Source organism: Streptopelia decaocto (assembly GCF_964273445.1).
Source record: "Streptopelia decaocto genome assembly, chromosome: 6".
In the NCBI taxonomy this organism is placed as follows: Eukaryota; Metazoa; Chordata; class Aves; order Columbiformes; family Columbidae; genus Streptopelia; species Streptopelia decaocto.
In genome coordinates, this window is record NC_138660.1 from 63,857,521 (window position 1) to 63,873,933 (window position 16,413).

Below are 16,413 nucleotides of genomic sequence, written 5' to 3' on the forward strand. Positions count from 1 at the left end.
CTGTATTGGGGAACTGAGTGATATCTACTATCAGAAACTGTTTCAAATTTCAGAGATATTGCTATAGAATTCAATATATACCAATGTTTTTTCCATTGAGGATATACTTAGCACACCAAATGTTTCATCTGTAAGTATTTGGTCTATAGAATAATTTTAAGGTCTTTATACATTATATGTGAGAGGTTTTTCTTTAAGATCCAGAATGCTGAGAAAGAAACACCATGAAATTTGCTTGTAGAAAACATTAAGGACAGTGTGTGTCTTAAATTTGCCTCATTCCTTGAGGACTCCTTCCATTGAGTTGCTACAGCCCATGAAGGAACCTGAGATTTTGCTTTTCTAGTCTAAAACCACAGGAATTTACCATGTGAAAAAAATGAGTTGTTTGTTTTTTTTTTTAAGAGTTTTTAAATATGTGGACATCACTGTACTGTGATGTATTTGCTCTTTATTGGGCCAGATATTTACTTATGTCTTAGTGTTGCATGGTTAAAGTCTGTGTGTTCAAGAAATGGAGATGGTAGCCACCCCTTAGGTGTTATAGTGGTTAATTTAGGCTGCAATACCACAGACAACTGATACCTCAATGACCCTGCTTTGGAGTACCTATCCATTCTTGCAGTTTTCTCCATTTGAGTTCTAGCACCCCTGCAGATATATGGCTGAAAATTAAGCCAGTAATTCAATATATATAGCTGCAGCTCGTGATTTGGTTATAGAAGTGCTAGCGCTAGCAAAAAAACGGGGTGAGCATTAACATGCAGTTTAGACAGAGATCAAACCTGTCAGCAGCAGCCAAGTCTTGTACCAACTGGAAGTGACTGTGGAACCTCAACCTTTTAGCTCCTTTCTTCAACCTGAGAGATGCATCTTACCTATAAAGCTTGATGGAATGGTGAGTGAAGTGCAGGGCACCGTGGCGGGTGTGACTTTGCTGCAAAGAGGCAAAAATAATTAATAAATGGAGTCAAGTCTGGCGCAGTTGGGTTGAATGGCACTGACCTTGCGCATCCTGAAATCTGCTCTCACTGAGGCAATTAGTGGCTCATTCAAAGGGCAGAGAAAGCAGCCAGGAATTGAGAAGGTATAAGACATGCCACAGTCCCATTTCCTCAGACCGGAATGCTTTTCCTACTGCAGACAATAGGAACAATGCAGGAAAAACTGGGACAAAACAAACAATATTCTCAACAACAAAGTGGGAATATTCTACTTACTACACTGAATATTCACATGTGTTTGCATGATATTCCCATAGACAGCTATTTTGGCTACAGCCTCTGATAAAATCGATATAGTAATTATGTCATGCACTGTTATTAGCTTAACATTTGAGTAATTCTAAATAGCACCCTGTTCGGTTATGTCCTCACACCAGTAAGGATTAAAACATTAAGAAAACTGTGGGAAGTGTGAAAAAAACTTTTTCCCTGGTGTTGCAGAAAAAGTAGACCAAGTAATTTCAAGAATTGACTTTAACTGCAGCAAAAAGCACACAGCATAACTAGTTATCCATCATTTTGATTTATATTCAGCAGAATGTCACAAATTCAAAGCGGAAGAAAGGTAACATATAATGTAAGGGTGATGGCACGCTTGGCACCCCTTCCCCATCACAATTTTGTGTGGAAAGGGTTAAGCACTTTGTTTTGTTCTGGTGACAGTGCCAACACATGTTGCAGGACCCTAAGCTCTGGTCTCCACAAGTTCTAGACTGTTCAAGGTGCTCGCATGGATTTTCCTACATTTTTTGCATTCACCTCACTTTTTGTCAATGAGGATCACCCTGGTGTCCCTCATATTGCCTTGTCTTATGGCCAGCTGTGGAGGAAACCTCTCTCTGATCTCCTGCTAACCGCTCTGCAGGAGTCCATTGCCCGAATTCACACCTTCCTATGTCCATACTACGCAAGATCCACTAACCAGCAGGGGTTGTCATGTGCCACAGGTATCACTGACATATTCTTTAGTGTTGACAAAGTAGATCGCTGCATCCAAGTGTGCATGTTTGGTAAGTCTTCATTATAACAGCAGGTAAGCTGCTGAACAGTAAGGGACAGAGTTGGTGAAAAAGACTGAGAGCTGTTTGTTTGTCTCGGGTTGCCAGTACTCTTTCTCACAAGCAGTGATAGGTTTTAATCAGAATATCTCGGGGTTAGTTATTACTCAGGAGGCATTTCTGTTTAAAGCAGAGTTATACTGAAAGGTTTATGGCCGCAACCTGTGCAGAAATCTAGTTCAAATGATTCTGAACATGCCTGGGGTCATCCTGACCTACCCCACAAAGGATGGGGCCTTGCAAAGAGAGAATGTCACCTACGAGAAGAAGAAAGTCTGTATCCGCTTTCAGGATACACCTTACCGAGGAATAAAGACATAAAAGAGTTTTATTCTGGCTTTTATTGTGTAAGAAAGGTATCTCACAATGGGAACAGCTTGGTTCCCCAGAGTGCATCTATATCTGTGTCTGCTGTCACCGAAGAATAACTGCCCAGGCACTGTGCTTGGACTTGCTTCCTAAGAAGATCCATGAGCAGGTACTCAGATGCCCACAGCCCCGTGGACAGCTTGTGTTGTGCCCACCAAACATTTATCTCCTTCATAGGAGACAAATGGCAAGTGTGCAAGCCCAGGTTAACAAGCTTTACATCATGAACAGATGGCATTTCCTCAGTGCGTGAGAACTGTGCCCTGGGATGGTCACGATGCCTTCACAGGACAGCTTGGCCGCTCCTGCTCGTGTCCATGTTGTCACGGCTCAAGATGCGCTCCCTAAAGCTGGTGGCTTTTAGGACAGTTTTAGAGGGGACTTGCACAAGCACTTCAGCTCTTACAAGGATGAGCATGTGTTATCACTCCTCCCAAGCCACGTACTTTGCACCTGCCTACGCAAAATGGGTTTCGGCAAAGCTCTCCTCCCCTTGTGTTTCTCAAAAATTCCTGTTTGCAATCCTGCAATCCAGGTGTATCTCCTCCCACTATCATCTAAACTGTCAGAATGTACAAATATACATGATGATTTGGTCAGTGATGGCTTCTCGCCCGGACAAGGTAATGCTGAACAAACCTCTGGTGTGTTTTTCAGCTCACGTTTGGAGACCTTCCTCTGACACGGGACGTGATGCTCTCCATACGGTGGCAGGGGAGCAGGTGCTGGTGCCCAGCATTTTCTACCCACCAGCTGGTCTAATCGCCCTTCCTGGGCCTGTTGTGATGCTGCCTCCCACTCCAGATTTCAGATAAGCTCAATTGTTGGGGGGCCTAAAACTCAGGTGCCTACAAGTTTGATCTAAATCTAACATCAGAGCTTAGGACCCTGCCCCAAATCCTTACAGTGTGTAGGTTATTCACATATTTTCCTTTCTTGCCATTTCTATTACAAAACCTTTCCTATAAACATCCAAATAGTTAACAATGCCCACCAGCCTTAGTATATTAAAAAACAGCAGCTGTGGCAGCTTCGATGTAATTTTCTGAGTTAAGTTACCTTCACTGTGTTACCTGTTCTTTAAAATATTTGCTATTTTAGCTCTAAAACCACTTTAAAATGAAATGTCCAAAAAGCTAGCAGTTTTCCAGAAGTCTTTTTTTTTTTTTTTTTTTTTTTTTTTTGTGGTGCAGGAGAATATACAAAGAACCTTGGCGAATAATTAAACATTCTAATTTGAGATAATCTTTGATTAATGAAGGAGCTGCTTTCGAATGCTCTTCTCTGTCTCTAATAATTGATCTCTAATTGTCCCATCTAAAGGTTATATATTGCCTTTCCTCATGATTGTGTCCTCCTAATGCCTTATAAGTCAGATACAGCTATTAGCAATGTTCATTAATTCCTCTTGAAAATGCTGTGAACTTTCCAATTTGAAATAATGCTTTATAAAACCAAGTTTCGTTTTGTAGCAGTTTTGAGTCTCTGGAGAAAACCACACCAAGAGATGTCACAAAAATGATGTGTAATTATTTGATTCTAAACTATTTTAGAATTTATAAACTATTTCAGGATGTTGGACAGAGCGGGTGTAGGAGGATAATTTAATTAAAAATAATGGCACAGGTGCTTTTTGTTCTCTTACTGCAAGTAAACAGCTGACGGATTAGCAATTAAGTGTGTTCTGTCTAAGTGGTAAATGCATTTATGCAAAAATTGGAAAAGTATGGAATTTAGGATCTGGGGAAATGCTCGTGATGATAGAAAACTTCTGCTTGTTTCAGAGGGATTTTACTGGGATCTCTAACAAGCTGGAACAACTAAACATATTTACTTAATTGCTTACCTAACTGAGAGATGAGGCTTCTTCACAGCACAAGTTGTTAAGTCATTCCTGTAATAAGCTGCTTTTAGCCTTATTCTATTTCAGTAAGACAAAACCTTTTAATCTGTTGCTTGGCAGGCTTGTCTGAACTTCTCAATTTTTCCTACTAGACATGCAATTATGTACCCCAGATATTGGTGTGTGCCTGGTGCTTGACCATAGAACTACAGCACCAAAGCCTTGTAATTTCCCAGCACATTTTCTATTTTGATATTAAAAAAATGCATAAGGTGCTTGCTTGAGCACAGATATTTATAAATATATCTAATTAATACAGTTTGAAAATGCTTTTTCTTCCCTTTACTCCTGAATTTTTCAGACTAATTTCATTAAAGTGGAATGCTTATTTGTGTGCTGCTTTCTCCAATTTTGGCTTAATTGTTTCCAGTCTGTACAGCCCGGCTGTCTGGAGATGTTTATTACTGAGCAAATGTATTCTGGAAGGAGAGATCCTGACTAAATTGCTGGAAAGAAAAATTCTACAATCTGACCTTATCAAGACAGGATCCAGAAGGTTCTTATTTTTCATTTTGACTGTGGACTGTTAGCAAGGAAAAAAACAATCCAAGGAAGTTAACTAAAGTCTATCACAACAGTCATCGGTGCTGGGAGAAAAAAAAGGCGCCATAAAAGGCTTATAATCCATTCTGCAGAATTGCAGAAAAAGTGTTACATATCTTGTAATGATACCAAGCGATTTTCTTCTGTCTTTGGAAAACACAAATCTATTCCACGCAAATGCGCTTGGTATTTAGGGAACCTTCTAATATACTTTAAGTATATGATAACACAGAATGAGCGTACGGCATCGAAGTATGCAATAATATATTTTGAGTGATCTTTAGCAACTCTCCTGAGCATTTACGACTTGCCAGAGGGAAATGCACTTTTCAAAGTTCATGTGCAGTCCCTGTGGAGACTTGTAACCTTCCTCAGAGCAATTCACCACAAACTGATAGGTCTGATCGCAGCACAAGTGAGACAGTCAGTTTAAAACGCTCTGGAAATGCTCTGAGAATACTAATAGGAGCCCTGTGACTGCTGAGTCACTGCCTGGAACCAGGGGTTCAAGCAAAGGGTTATTTGGGGATTATAAATAGCTGTAGGAAGTCGGGTATTGGCAAAAGCTTCATTCAGAGCTTGCCTGTCTGGTCCATGGTCTGTTTTGCTGTATAATCAGTTTATTAGTGAATCAAAGAAAGATAAAATCTTTGGCTAGGAAGGACTGGCAGGTTCAAATCTGGGGCTGGGGAGGGAAGGGGTGGGTGTATGGATATTAAAAAGCTCTGAGTGGCACAAGAATCCGTATTTGTTCTTCTAGAAAGAGTTTGGTACTTATCTGTCATTCCCACAGAACCTGCTGGGCTTATGACTAAAGGGCAAAGTTTTGTCCTCACCCCTGTCCTCTTGCAAGAGCAATGCTGTGCCCTGGTGGCCTTAATGTAGGAGCTTGGTGGTTTTCTTGTGTTATTAGATATTAAAGTATTTTTCAGAAATTTTCAGCTTTGCCAAAATATCCACCATTGTTTGAATGCGTGCTTCTAAATCCCGTCTGATAGAAAGCTGCAGAATGGACTTCTGATCACAGAGTGTGCATTAATATATCCCCTTCCCAAGCCACCTCTGGTTCTTTATGGTGGCCTCCCCAGTGTGTCACACACTGCTTTGCTGCCTGTCACGATCTTTTGTGTACTATTGCTTCCTCTGCTGCTTCCAGGCCATCCAGGACAGCTAGGCTATTTAAATCAGGCGTAACCCTTTGCAATTTCAGCTATTGTAGGGTCTGGATCATTGTGGTGCTTCTTATTAATCAATACTATGCTGTGTGATGGTATGAAATGCATCATAAGAGACATAGTACACAAATATTTAAGAAAAAAAGAAAGCTCTCGTATTGTGGGAAGCCTCTTGATAACGTCTTGTTGTTATAATCCCTTTGCATCTGGCCTGTAGCTGGTTTCTGATTCCTCGTTTCTCAGAAGCTCTTTGACCACAGGCAGGAAACACGCTACAAGAAGATGAAGAAGTTGGCAACTGTTCTGTACTGTGAAAGTCCAGACACGGACCTGGTCGTTTGGTAGGTGAGGACCTGCAGATGAAATGGTCGCTATAGAGAACAGAGGCTGTGTCTGATACACCAACACCTTTACCTTTCTTTGGGAGGACCTTGGAGAAAGAGTAGTTGGGCGATTTTCCATAAATCCACTCCCAAACCACTCACATTTATTTTTAAGAAGATTATGCAAAATGTAACAAGCAGCTGCCATGAGAGAAGTGGGTGCCAGGTCCCCCATTTTGCTTTAGGTCTCTCAAATACCCCCTTGGCTGTTGTACTAGTGACCCCTCAGATAGGGACACACACATCCCCCCGTCCTGTCCCTGCATTTGGTAAAAACAGCTTAAAATGTCCTTGCTGTCCAAAGCAAACGTTAACATCAAATATTTGACCAGGGGGATGGAAAGCTCTTATCCTTTGGAAAACATTAAGATAAACAACAGCGATAAACCATTCCTTATAGCAAGAGGCTTTTCAAACATACGTGTATGTGCTTGGAAATATGAGGGAGGGCATCAGAATATTTTTCTTAGTAGGAGCTAACTTGGAGAGATACAAGGAAGTTTCATCTATTCAAAAGACGTTCTCTTGCTGTTGCAACTACCACGGAGTTATCAAAGCTGGGCACAGTTACTGTTCTTGGTTTTCTGTACATGGAGACCACTTGACCCGGATTCCCTTATTGTCCCTCTCTGGGAATTACTATTATTAGTGCTGTGGAATAGTTCTCCCTAAATGTAATTGCAAAAAAGTAAACAATTTCTTATTTCTATTCTTAACTTTTTTTCCCCAGAGACCCTATTTTAATAATAGATTTCAAAGGACAAATATTATGTTCGAAGACTAAGAAAGAAATGAAAGTGATAGCTGATACAGAGCCTGAAGAAAACCAGTATTAGAAGCAGGTCACATAACAGGGAAAAAGCCCTATGTATTTAAGGAGGCATACCTAACAGATCAACTGAAAAGAAAGTGGGGAAAAGTGCTTCAGATCAGCAAAAAGATTTCAGGAGCTTCCTTTGTCCACCCAAAAGGCAGCCAGCAATTTAGTAGGAAATACTAATAACTGCTCCATTAATTAAAAAAGGAAACAAAAAAGAAAAACAATCAAAAAACCCACCAAAACAAAACCAAAAGCACAACCCAAACAAACCAACAAAACCCAAACCAAACAAAAAACCCACAAACAAACAAAATCACAAACAAAACATAACAAAGCCCGGCAACAAAACTGGATCATAATTACAGAGGGTTAACTCTCTGTAAGGTAAAACTTAATGGACCGAGTGAGGGTTTTTTTCAGTCTTGACCAGAAGATGAAATTCAGAATTGCACAACCAGGGTAATCCAATGTTGCAAATAGACCAAATATACATTTTTGCCTCCAAATCACTTCAGAAGCAAAATATCACTCTCTAGGGTTTGGGAGGGAGGAGATCAAGGTAAGAGCAGGTGTGGGGCATCCTCATCAAGGAGGGTTTAAATGTGGCCTGAGGTAAAAAATGAGCTTTTCAGGCAGAGCCTGAAAGTGTTGATGGGGTGGAAAGAAAACAAAACTGATAAGAAAGTTGGTGTAGCAAGCTCAGCAGAATAAAGAGGAAGGTTTTATGCTGTTGTTTACCAAGCCATTGCTGTTGGGCCTGGGGTGAAATGCATCATGCCATGGTGAGGTGCAGATGGCATGCTTTAAAAAAATAGCTGTGGGGCTAGCCTTGTAAATACAGCCAGGCTGGATTTTCCAAAGCAGCTGTGTGCTGAGCAGGGCTCTGCTGCAGGTGCAGTGTGTGCTGCTTGGCCTTGCTCCTCCTTTTCAGGATGTAGAAACCACAGGGTTTTCCTGCTCGAGGGTCTTCTAAGCCATCTCATCCTGGGTAAGACCTGCCTTTCTTTTTTTTGTTGGACAGAAACCTTTGTTTGCTGGATCATTTTACACTCCTGACATCGAGGTTGCTCTGGGCTAGCAGTACCAAGGCAATGACCTTATGGACCAAGTGTCCTGGCACTCCATCTGCCATGGGGTTGGTGTGCTTCAGGGCACCCTTGGTTGGTTGTTGCTGTCATATGTCTTGAGAAGAAGGCACACATTTTGTGTGTTTATTACATGTTTTATTTGCCTTCCTGTGGAAAAGCTTACATCATTTCTTTCAGCCAAGGGACAAGGCTCCTGTGACAAGGGCTTGAACGTGCTTTGGTGAGCCTGGGGCTGGCAGTGCTGGAAGGCAGACAGGTATGGCAACTGGTTAGGGTGAAGGATGAGATGAAGCAGTATCAGCATGCTCACAGATGTGTCTGGCAGCGCATGGCTTAACAAGGTTAAGCACCTCCGAACAAGCCAGAGAAGCTGCTGGTATGAGAAATGCATTTGCCTGTCCACCCCTTGATTTCTTCTCTGCCTTCTGTACCCCATAACTCAGTTACAAGCAGGCAGAGCTTGTATTACTACAAAGCTGCATGTCCTTTATATAAAAAAAATACAGACCGCTAGATTAGTTCTACTAGTTAAAAAAGGTACCAAGGAGAAACGTTTGCTGATTTTTGAGCCTCAAATTTAAGGGCAAAGGTTTTTGTATTTTTTTTTTTTTCATTCCATCTGAAGAGTTGGGAAGGGGTCAATATTCCTACTCTCATGAAAGTCTACAAATGTATGGTCTTTGCCAGCACAGCTGCATTCCTGCCCCCATTGACAAGGATAAAACTAAAGATGTTTTTTTCAAATGAAAACACAGTGGGAAAATTTTCACTCTACCCTTTGTATGGTTTTATTTCCAAAAGCATGATGAAAAGCTACAGTGTATTTCAGCTTGACTTGACATAAATGGCCAACCAAACCAGAAATAAGTACCTTTTGGGGGTGAGTTTAACACTGGGATCCCTCTTGCTTCAATAGCTGAAGTGCCTCAACCTCCTGCTTCTCTTTTTTGCCCCAAATTCCTGAGCAAATTTCTTGAACAGCAGTCCAGTTGTCTTGCTGGTGGAGTAATTGAGACAGCTTAGTGGGAAGTCCAAAAATCATTTGACAGGGTAAAAATACTGTAAGAACTGATGGATAGAGGTTAGCATTATTTTGGGTCAATATTAAGTGCTTTGTGTGGTTGTGGGGGTTTTTTTTTGTTTGTTTGTTTTTCCTAGCAAAGAAAATGAAATGTTACTGTTCAAGAGTGTCAAATATATTGGTGCTTACTGAAAACGGAAATCTAGATAATAAATGCATTACTGCAGGGGTCGTGTATACAGAATATTGGGATGGACTTATATTTCTAAATTATATTGTTAGTCCACAGCTCTGACCCTTTGCCCCTATGTCTCTGCTCACTGTTTTGTTGTTGTCGTGTTGCAGATGTTTTTTTTCCCCTGAAACTTCATCAAGAACCTATTTTTGTTGCTTTCAGATGACTATGTTCTAGCTATGTGTAGGGATGGGTGTTGTTCAAGCTTGAATGGAGAGGACTGGGCTAACACGTGGGCTGGTCTGAGATAATGTTTATGGAGAGCAAAGAGAGATATCAGCTCTTTTCTTCCCTAATTTCACTTCTAATTCTTCTGCTTTCTACCCTGGCAAATCCATGCTCTGTGTACATCCCCACCACTCCCTCTGCCATATGGCTGTGCACATTGGTGGCTTCTACCTGTTATGCTATTGATCTACTCCTTTGCTAAAAAGTTTGGTTTAAAAGCATTTTCATTGTAATCATGTGTGTATTTTTTTTTGCCTATAAGGGAGAAAGGTGCCTTCTTAATTGAGCCAGAGCTTTAAGTTTTGCTATGGTGACAAAGGGGGGAATATGTGTGTTGTTCAAGCTTGAATGGAGAGGACTGGGCTAACACGTGGGCTGGTCTGAGATAATGTTTATGGAGAGCAAAGAGAGATATCAGCTCTTTTCTTCCCTAATTTCACTTCTAATTCTTGACACACACACTTCTTTGACACACACACTTCTTTGACACACACACTTCTTTGACACACACACTTCTTTGACACACACACTTCTTTGACACACACACTTCTTTGACACACACACTTCTTTGACACACACACTTCTTTGACACACACACTTCTTTGACACACACACTTCTTTGACACACACACTTCTTTGACACACACACTTCTTTGACACACACACTTCTTTGACACACACACTTCTTTGACACACACACCCACCCACCTACCTGGTTGTGGTTAACCCTTGGAGGTCATTTGCTCAGTCACTGTGCGGGTCAGAGTCTGGAGGAGCCAGCACGTGACTGTGGCTGTTTCTTCATGCAACACCGAGTATTTGCACAAGAATTTCATCATCCCCCCTGAGGAGCGGCTGCCAACCACAGGGTAACGTGGTTTCACTCTGGAGGGGAAGAGATGAGTTTTATATGTAAAATTACTTTTAACGCCAAAACATTTCTTGACATGGAGGTCAATATGTGCCTAAATTACTTGAAGTAACTGAGTTTATTATAATTCCTCTCTGTCACATTCCCTTGCTGCAGCTGTGACACTGTGCTGTGTAACTTATTTAATTATACACTTGTGTTTGCTGCTGCGTGTCTGTAGCTGGGAATGCTATGAATATTTAGATTTTTCTTTCTCTGCAGTTCTGTAATTTCAGCGAATTCACTGAAGTGTATTTAACCTGAAGTAATCTAGAACGTGTGTTGCTTTGGGCTGTGCTTTTTTTAGGAACTTCCTTCTGCAAAAATGTATTCACAAAAGCAATTTCATTTGTGTAAAGACGGGAAGGAGAATCAGCCCTTACAGGCTGTGCATTTCTGTAGTTTTTTCTTTGTTTGTTTTTAAAACAACTTCAATTCACAGTGCTATTGGTGCTTTGGGTGGGTGTATTTTGACTCAATTTTCCTTCCAAAGATTTCATTTGGACACTAACTTGGAAACGTCAAAGGTCCAGGGGTTGAGCAGCATTTAGCAACCTGGTAAACAGCTATTGGAGGGCAGAAAGTGCACCACATGCTATTCCCATGCTTCAACTCTTTTTTTTTCTGAGGATATTGATACAGCTTTTTAAGTAGCGATTCATTGTGTGCCTGCCAGCACTGTGCTGAGTAGAAAGACTTGTGAGTAACATCCTGGAATATTTTAAGAAAATGATTAAAGGGGGCGAGGGGACTTTTTTTTAATAAAAACATCAAGATACAATTATAGATGCAGGGTAGATCTATAAAAAATATTGTAAGTGGATCTAAAAATAGGATAAATTATCATTCCTATAATTAAGCCTAATGGACCTTCCTGTGTAAGTTTGATAAGATGGCTTGTTAATGTTCAAACTTTTTCTATTTAGCCAGTAAATATGCATAAAGGACAAAACAGAAATAATCACACAGATATTTGTGTCACTTGTGTTTAATTCTCATTCATTGTCTTTTATAGTTTTAAAATGGGAGATGAAGTAGTGGGGCTGATATCTCTGCTGATAAAATATGTAATAATGACTGTTTTCTTAATTTAAGTTACATATGCTCTTTTTGAAAATGAAAGATTGCCAGTAGTCAATGGTGAGCTCTTTGCATTGAAACAGTATGCAGTAGAGGTAAATGAAGTCAAATAGTGCAAGGAAGTTTCAATGACAGGTAGAAGTAAACACCTGAAGGCTTTTTTCAGAGTAGGTGGTGAAGGGAAGTTATTTATCTTAAAATCTTCATTATTTTTACTCTAAATAGAGAGTATTTGTTACGTATGCTGATTATTTTTACTTTAAGTTGTATGAAAAAATCCTGGTATGGAATCATTCTTATCAGAGTGGGAACTACGTTTTGCATTGATGGGCCTGAATTTTAATTTGAAGAGGATACAGAATATAGTTTTGAGTTAAATTGAGGTAATTGAATGGGATAAACGTGTGCTGTTCTTATACAAATGTATTCTTTTATACCTATAGAAAGTAACAAATTATTGTCAAGTAATTGCATGGGACTCTATTCTCCAGCAATTAAAAAATTTAATAGTGCCGCTTGGTGTGGAAAAGAAAAAAACCACAAACAAACAAATAAAAAACAACAACAAAACAAAAAAACAACACACAAAGATAACCAACCAAAAAAAAGGTGAAGCAATTCTGGGGTTCCCTCTCTATGGCTCCTAATTCCCATTCAAAGGACAAAAGTACTTTCTTATTCTGGTCTCAGAGTTGGATCTCTGGGATTTCATTCCTCAATAGGATTTTGATTGATTCTATTTTAGTAGTTTTATCTTATTTCATAATGTTTGTATTAAATCAGATACCTCTGAGCACTTAATCATTTTTAGCTTCTAGATCTTTGTATTTAATATTATATTTGCTGTCAAAATTTAATAAAAATAAGAATCACAATAAATGTAAGTCATTGATCATATACAGCAAACTACAGCAATGACAGGGAACCAAAAGCCTGATCCAGAAGTCTTTGTCTGTAATAGAGACTAGTATAGACTTCAGTGGATTTGGGGTCAGGCCTTGAATGGAAACAAAATGGCCTGGAATATCATAGCCATTAATCCACTGCAATAACCCTGTGTCATTATTGAAAAATAGTGACTAGCAAGACAAATGGGAAGATGCTGCACTGTGTTCATCTGGCATGAAGCAGAGAAGCTACAGACCAGATGAGAGGGATCTGGTGTATGAAACCAAACTGTCCTTCAAGCACCCTTGTCATCCATCTCTTGATCCTAAATTGCAAGGGAATTATCTGGTGTTGCCTGAGTGGGTGACAGGAGACAAAGGCTGGAGGCTCCCAAACCTTCCTCATAGGCTGCATCCAGGAGAGAACACAGGTGATGGCAATGCCAATGCTGCACCGTCCCCCTTCTAGGGACCGGGGGAGCTGAGCATCACTGAACAAATATCCCTGACTCAAGTGAGTCATCTGTTTACAGAGATTAAAAGGCCCTTTCACTTACGTCAGGAGCTTTGTCACTGGGGAGTAAAAAAATTCCAAGCATTAATGTGAGAGGAAAGGAGCATGACTGGGTAGAAAAGATTACACAGACCCTGTCGTCTTTACATCTGGAAGGAGACAGTCATAAAGACCTGATTTCCAACTCCTTTTCCAAGGATTGTTTCCATAATTTGCATTAAATGCTCATTATTAACAATAGAGAACTATATCTTGATTATGTGTATATGTACTGAACATGCTTTGGTAATGCCTTTGGGGTTGGGACGCCTGTGCTAGTGTTGTAAGTCAAAGAAATAAGCCTTTGGAAACAAGAAGTGTTCCACTTCTCAACTGTTGATCCCAGTACTGCTTGAAAATAAATCCTGATTTACTGATTAAGTTGGATGTGATGATTCTAGCCAGCTCAGCTGCTTTAGCATCACACCCAGCTACTTGTCCAGGTGAAGCCCTTTGTCTTCTAGAAGCCTTGAAAAACACTCTGAGAACCAAGCTGCTAAAGTATGTTTTTTCAACCATTTTTGCCCTTTTATTTTCCTTTTTACCAGCTAAGGGATGATTAGGATGAATGAGTGGGAATGATAAATTTGGTGACAATGAGGAGGTGTGACCACCCTGTGTGGAGATAACACAAAACAAGGATATCTCCAGTACCTCCCAGGGGCTGTTGAACATTAGCTATTGAAAACTACTATCTTAAAAAGCTCTACTGACTATTTATTTATTTTATTTATTTAAAAAAAAAAAAAACTGTACATGCTGGTGGGAGAGGAAAAATTGCTACTGTGTGAGCTATCAAGTCTGAAAGGGAAAAAGAAAATGTTCTCGTCATAAACTAAATGACAGCCTATTAAACCAGGTAACTAGCATCCTGCTGGCCATTTGGCTAAAGTATAAACAGGTTTGGATTAATTGGCTGTAATGAGGTTGTGCTATCTAGGGGCTTATATTTAAATATCACTTTTCCTTCCCGTATGTGTTGACGAAGCTCTTCTGGATGGTTTTCAGGCACTGGCATAAAAATTTGATAAAAAAACCTAATCTGTATTTATGCATTTGTACCATAAAGAATAAAGACAAAAGTCTCATAAGGAATTTAATTTTTAACAATGTCTATAACTGGGAACATACCCTGATGCTGACTCTCAGAACCGCAAAAGCGCAAGCTTGGTTAAGTGGGAATGAATGTAAAGCTCAGCTGGCTGCAACCCACATAATCATGTGTTGTTCTCTCCACAGCTTGTTTCTGGATAACTATCAATAATATACTATTGGTTATAAGAAAAGAGAGCTGGTACTTATGGAGAGTACATACTTTAAGAGTTTTCTTTCTCAGAGGGAGAACACTATATTTTCTAGTGACTCTATGTATATCATGTGCTAAATTGTCCTGTTTCTACCTACGACCCTAGAGTTTCTCTGTTGCACCAAAACTCTTGGGGGTGTTAAAAAGGCAGATAATATTGTGTGGTCTAACTATGGGGTTCCCACCAAGTGACTGGTGAGCCTCCTGCAACAAATCGCAGCAGGCAGCGCCAGCCAAGTTTTGCCCTCAAGTACAGAGCACGTGTCATAAATTTTCTTTGCCGATGGATCTGTAAAGCCAGGTGCACAAATGCCGTGTTGAATGTACCTGTGTCTCTGAGCATTACAGTTACAGGACTATTCTTCTTAAAAAGATCAACCAGCTTGTAAATTTTGCAGATACATTTTTGGATATTCTGTTAGAAACTGTGGTCTGTCATGTTTGCCGCATGACTTGGGCTTCTCTCTTTTTGCCAGACAAATGGAGCTATAACACCAGGATATTCATTGTAGCTAGAAGGAAATATTAATTCAAGGTTCTGGTGTTCAAAGCTCCATTTTAATGGTATGTTTGTTTGCTCTGCTCTGGTATGTGAGCATGGCTGTACACAAACACTCTTCCTATTTCAAAGAAAAGCTGAAAGATGCTGAACCTTGTACAGCCTGGAAGCAACCTCGGTGTATCTGTGCACCTGCTATTTTTAGGAGCACAGACTGCAGAAACAATTGCGCTGCCTCTGGCTTTGAGATCTCAAAATTGTGAATGACACTTCAGGGTTTGTAACTGCTGCCGGGCTGATGGGCGAACTTAAAAGCTGCTGATATAGCTTAAAATGGGAACAGCATTGTATCGCGGGGGTGGGGGGAGATGCCTTGGAAATACTTGAATTGATCAGTTTTGCCATTCTATTCAAATACTTCACTTTTTAAAAGCTTCACATCAAGTCAGTTTGGGTCTTGAATGATGCAGCTTTAGTGTCTGCTTATCAGCCACTGGTGAATATGCAGACTGCAGAAGCTAAACTATGGCATTTTTCATTTTTAAGGTGAAATTGAACGACCTGAAAATGGATTCATCTTCTCCTGTGTTACCAGCAAACATTTTAGAACAAACTGCCTTGCGGCTAGGATGCAGTCCCACAGACAAGGAACTTGCTTTTCACTTAGATGAAGAAGATGAGTTAAAGCATCTTCGTCAATGTTTCTTTATCCCAAAAGTCAAGGATCTGCCTCCAAGTAAGAATTGTAATTACAGTGGGGAAGTGGGTGGAAAGGGTGGGTTTTTGCATCTTCCATGTGTGTTTATCACAAAACCTTGGAAATCATTGTCACTTATGAGATAATTGAGCAATTGCAGTCGCATCTGAACACAGTGTGTCCCTGATGTTGCTAAATCAATCCATCAACTTATTCTAGCACCAGAAGCTTTATGCTCTCATTCCCATCCTGAATAAAATGTGAGGATACAGTACTTACACAGTGCTTATGCTGTCAGTCAGCTGCTTTGAACAATATAGTGACTGATTGAAAATTACAGGCAGAAGCTTTTCTATCTAATGGTGTGAAACGGCAATGTAGCTTACAATAGTTCAAACTAGTTGCTTCCTCAGTATAATATAGTTTGATATTATTTATCTAGTTACAATTATTTTAGTTAATGAAAGAGATGGTACATGCGCTATATTAGTAATAAGGCATAAATGTTAGTAGTAGAGAATATTTTCTTCTGGAGGCTGAATAGAAGACTGTGCCTTAGAATGAATAATTGATCTGAGTAAGTAATTAATACTGAAACCTTTTAGTTGAAGATCTTTCCTAATTTCCTTATGAATTGTCTATGAATAGATAACT

The 16,413-nt window shown here is 39.9% G+C and overlaps 1 protein-coding gene across 7 annotated transcripts in view; it reads left to right on the forward strand.

Moving 5' to 3' along the window:
* The first annotated feature begins 8,011 nt into the window (after positions 1–8,011).
* KYNU (kynureninase) overlaps positions 8,012–16,413 on the forward strand; it is a 60,888-nt gene continuing 52,486 nt past the window's right edge. For 2 of the 7 annotated variants that reach the window (XM_082054904.1, XM_082054908.1), the window contains exons 1-2: positions 8,012–8,243; positions 15,609–15,798. In XM_082054904.1, the coding sequence (XP_081911030.1) occupies positions 15,630–15,798 (169 nt within the window). In that variant the 5' untranslated portion in view covers positions 8,012–8,243; positions 15,609–15,629. The other 5 variants (XM_082054905.1, XM_082054907.1, XM_082054906.1 and 2 more) reach the window with 5 other exon arrangements.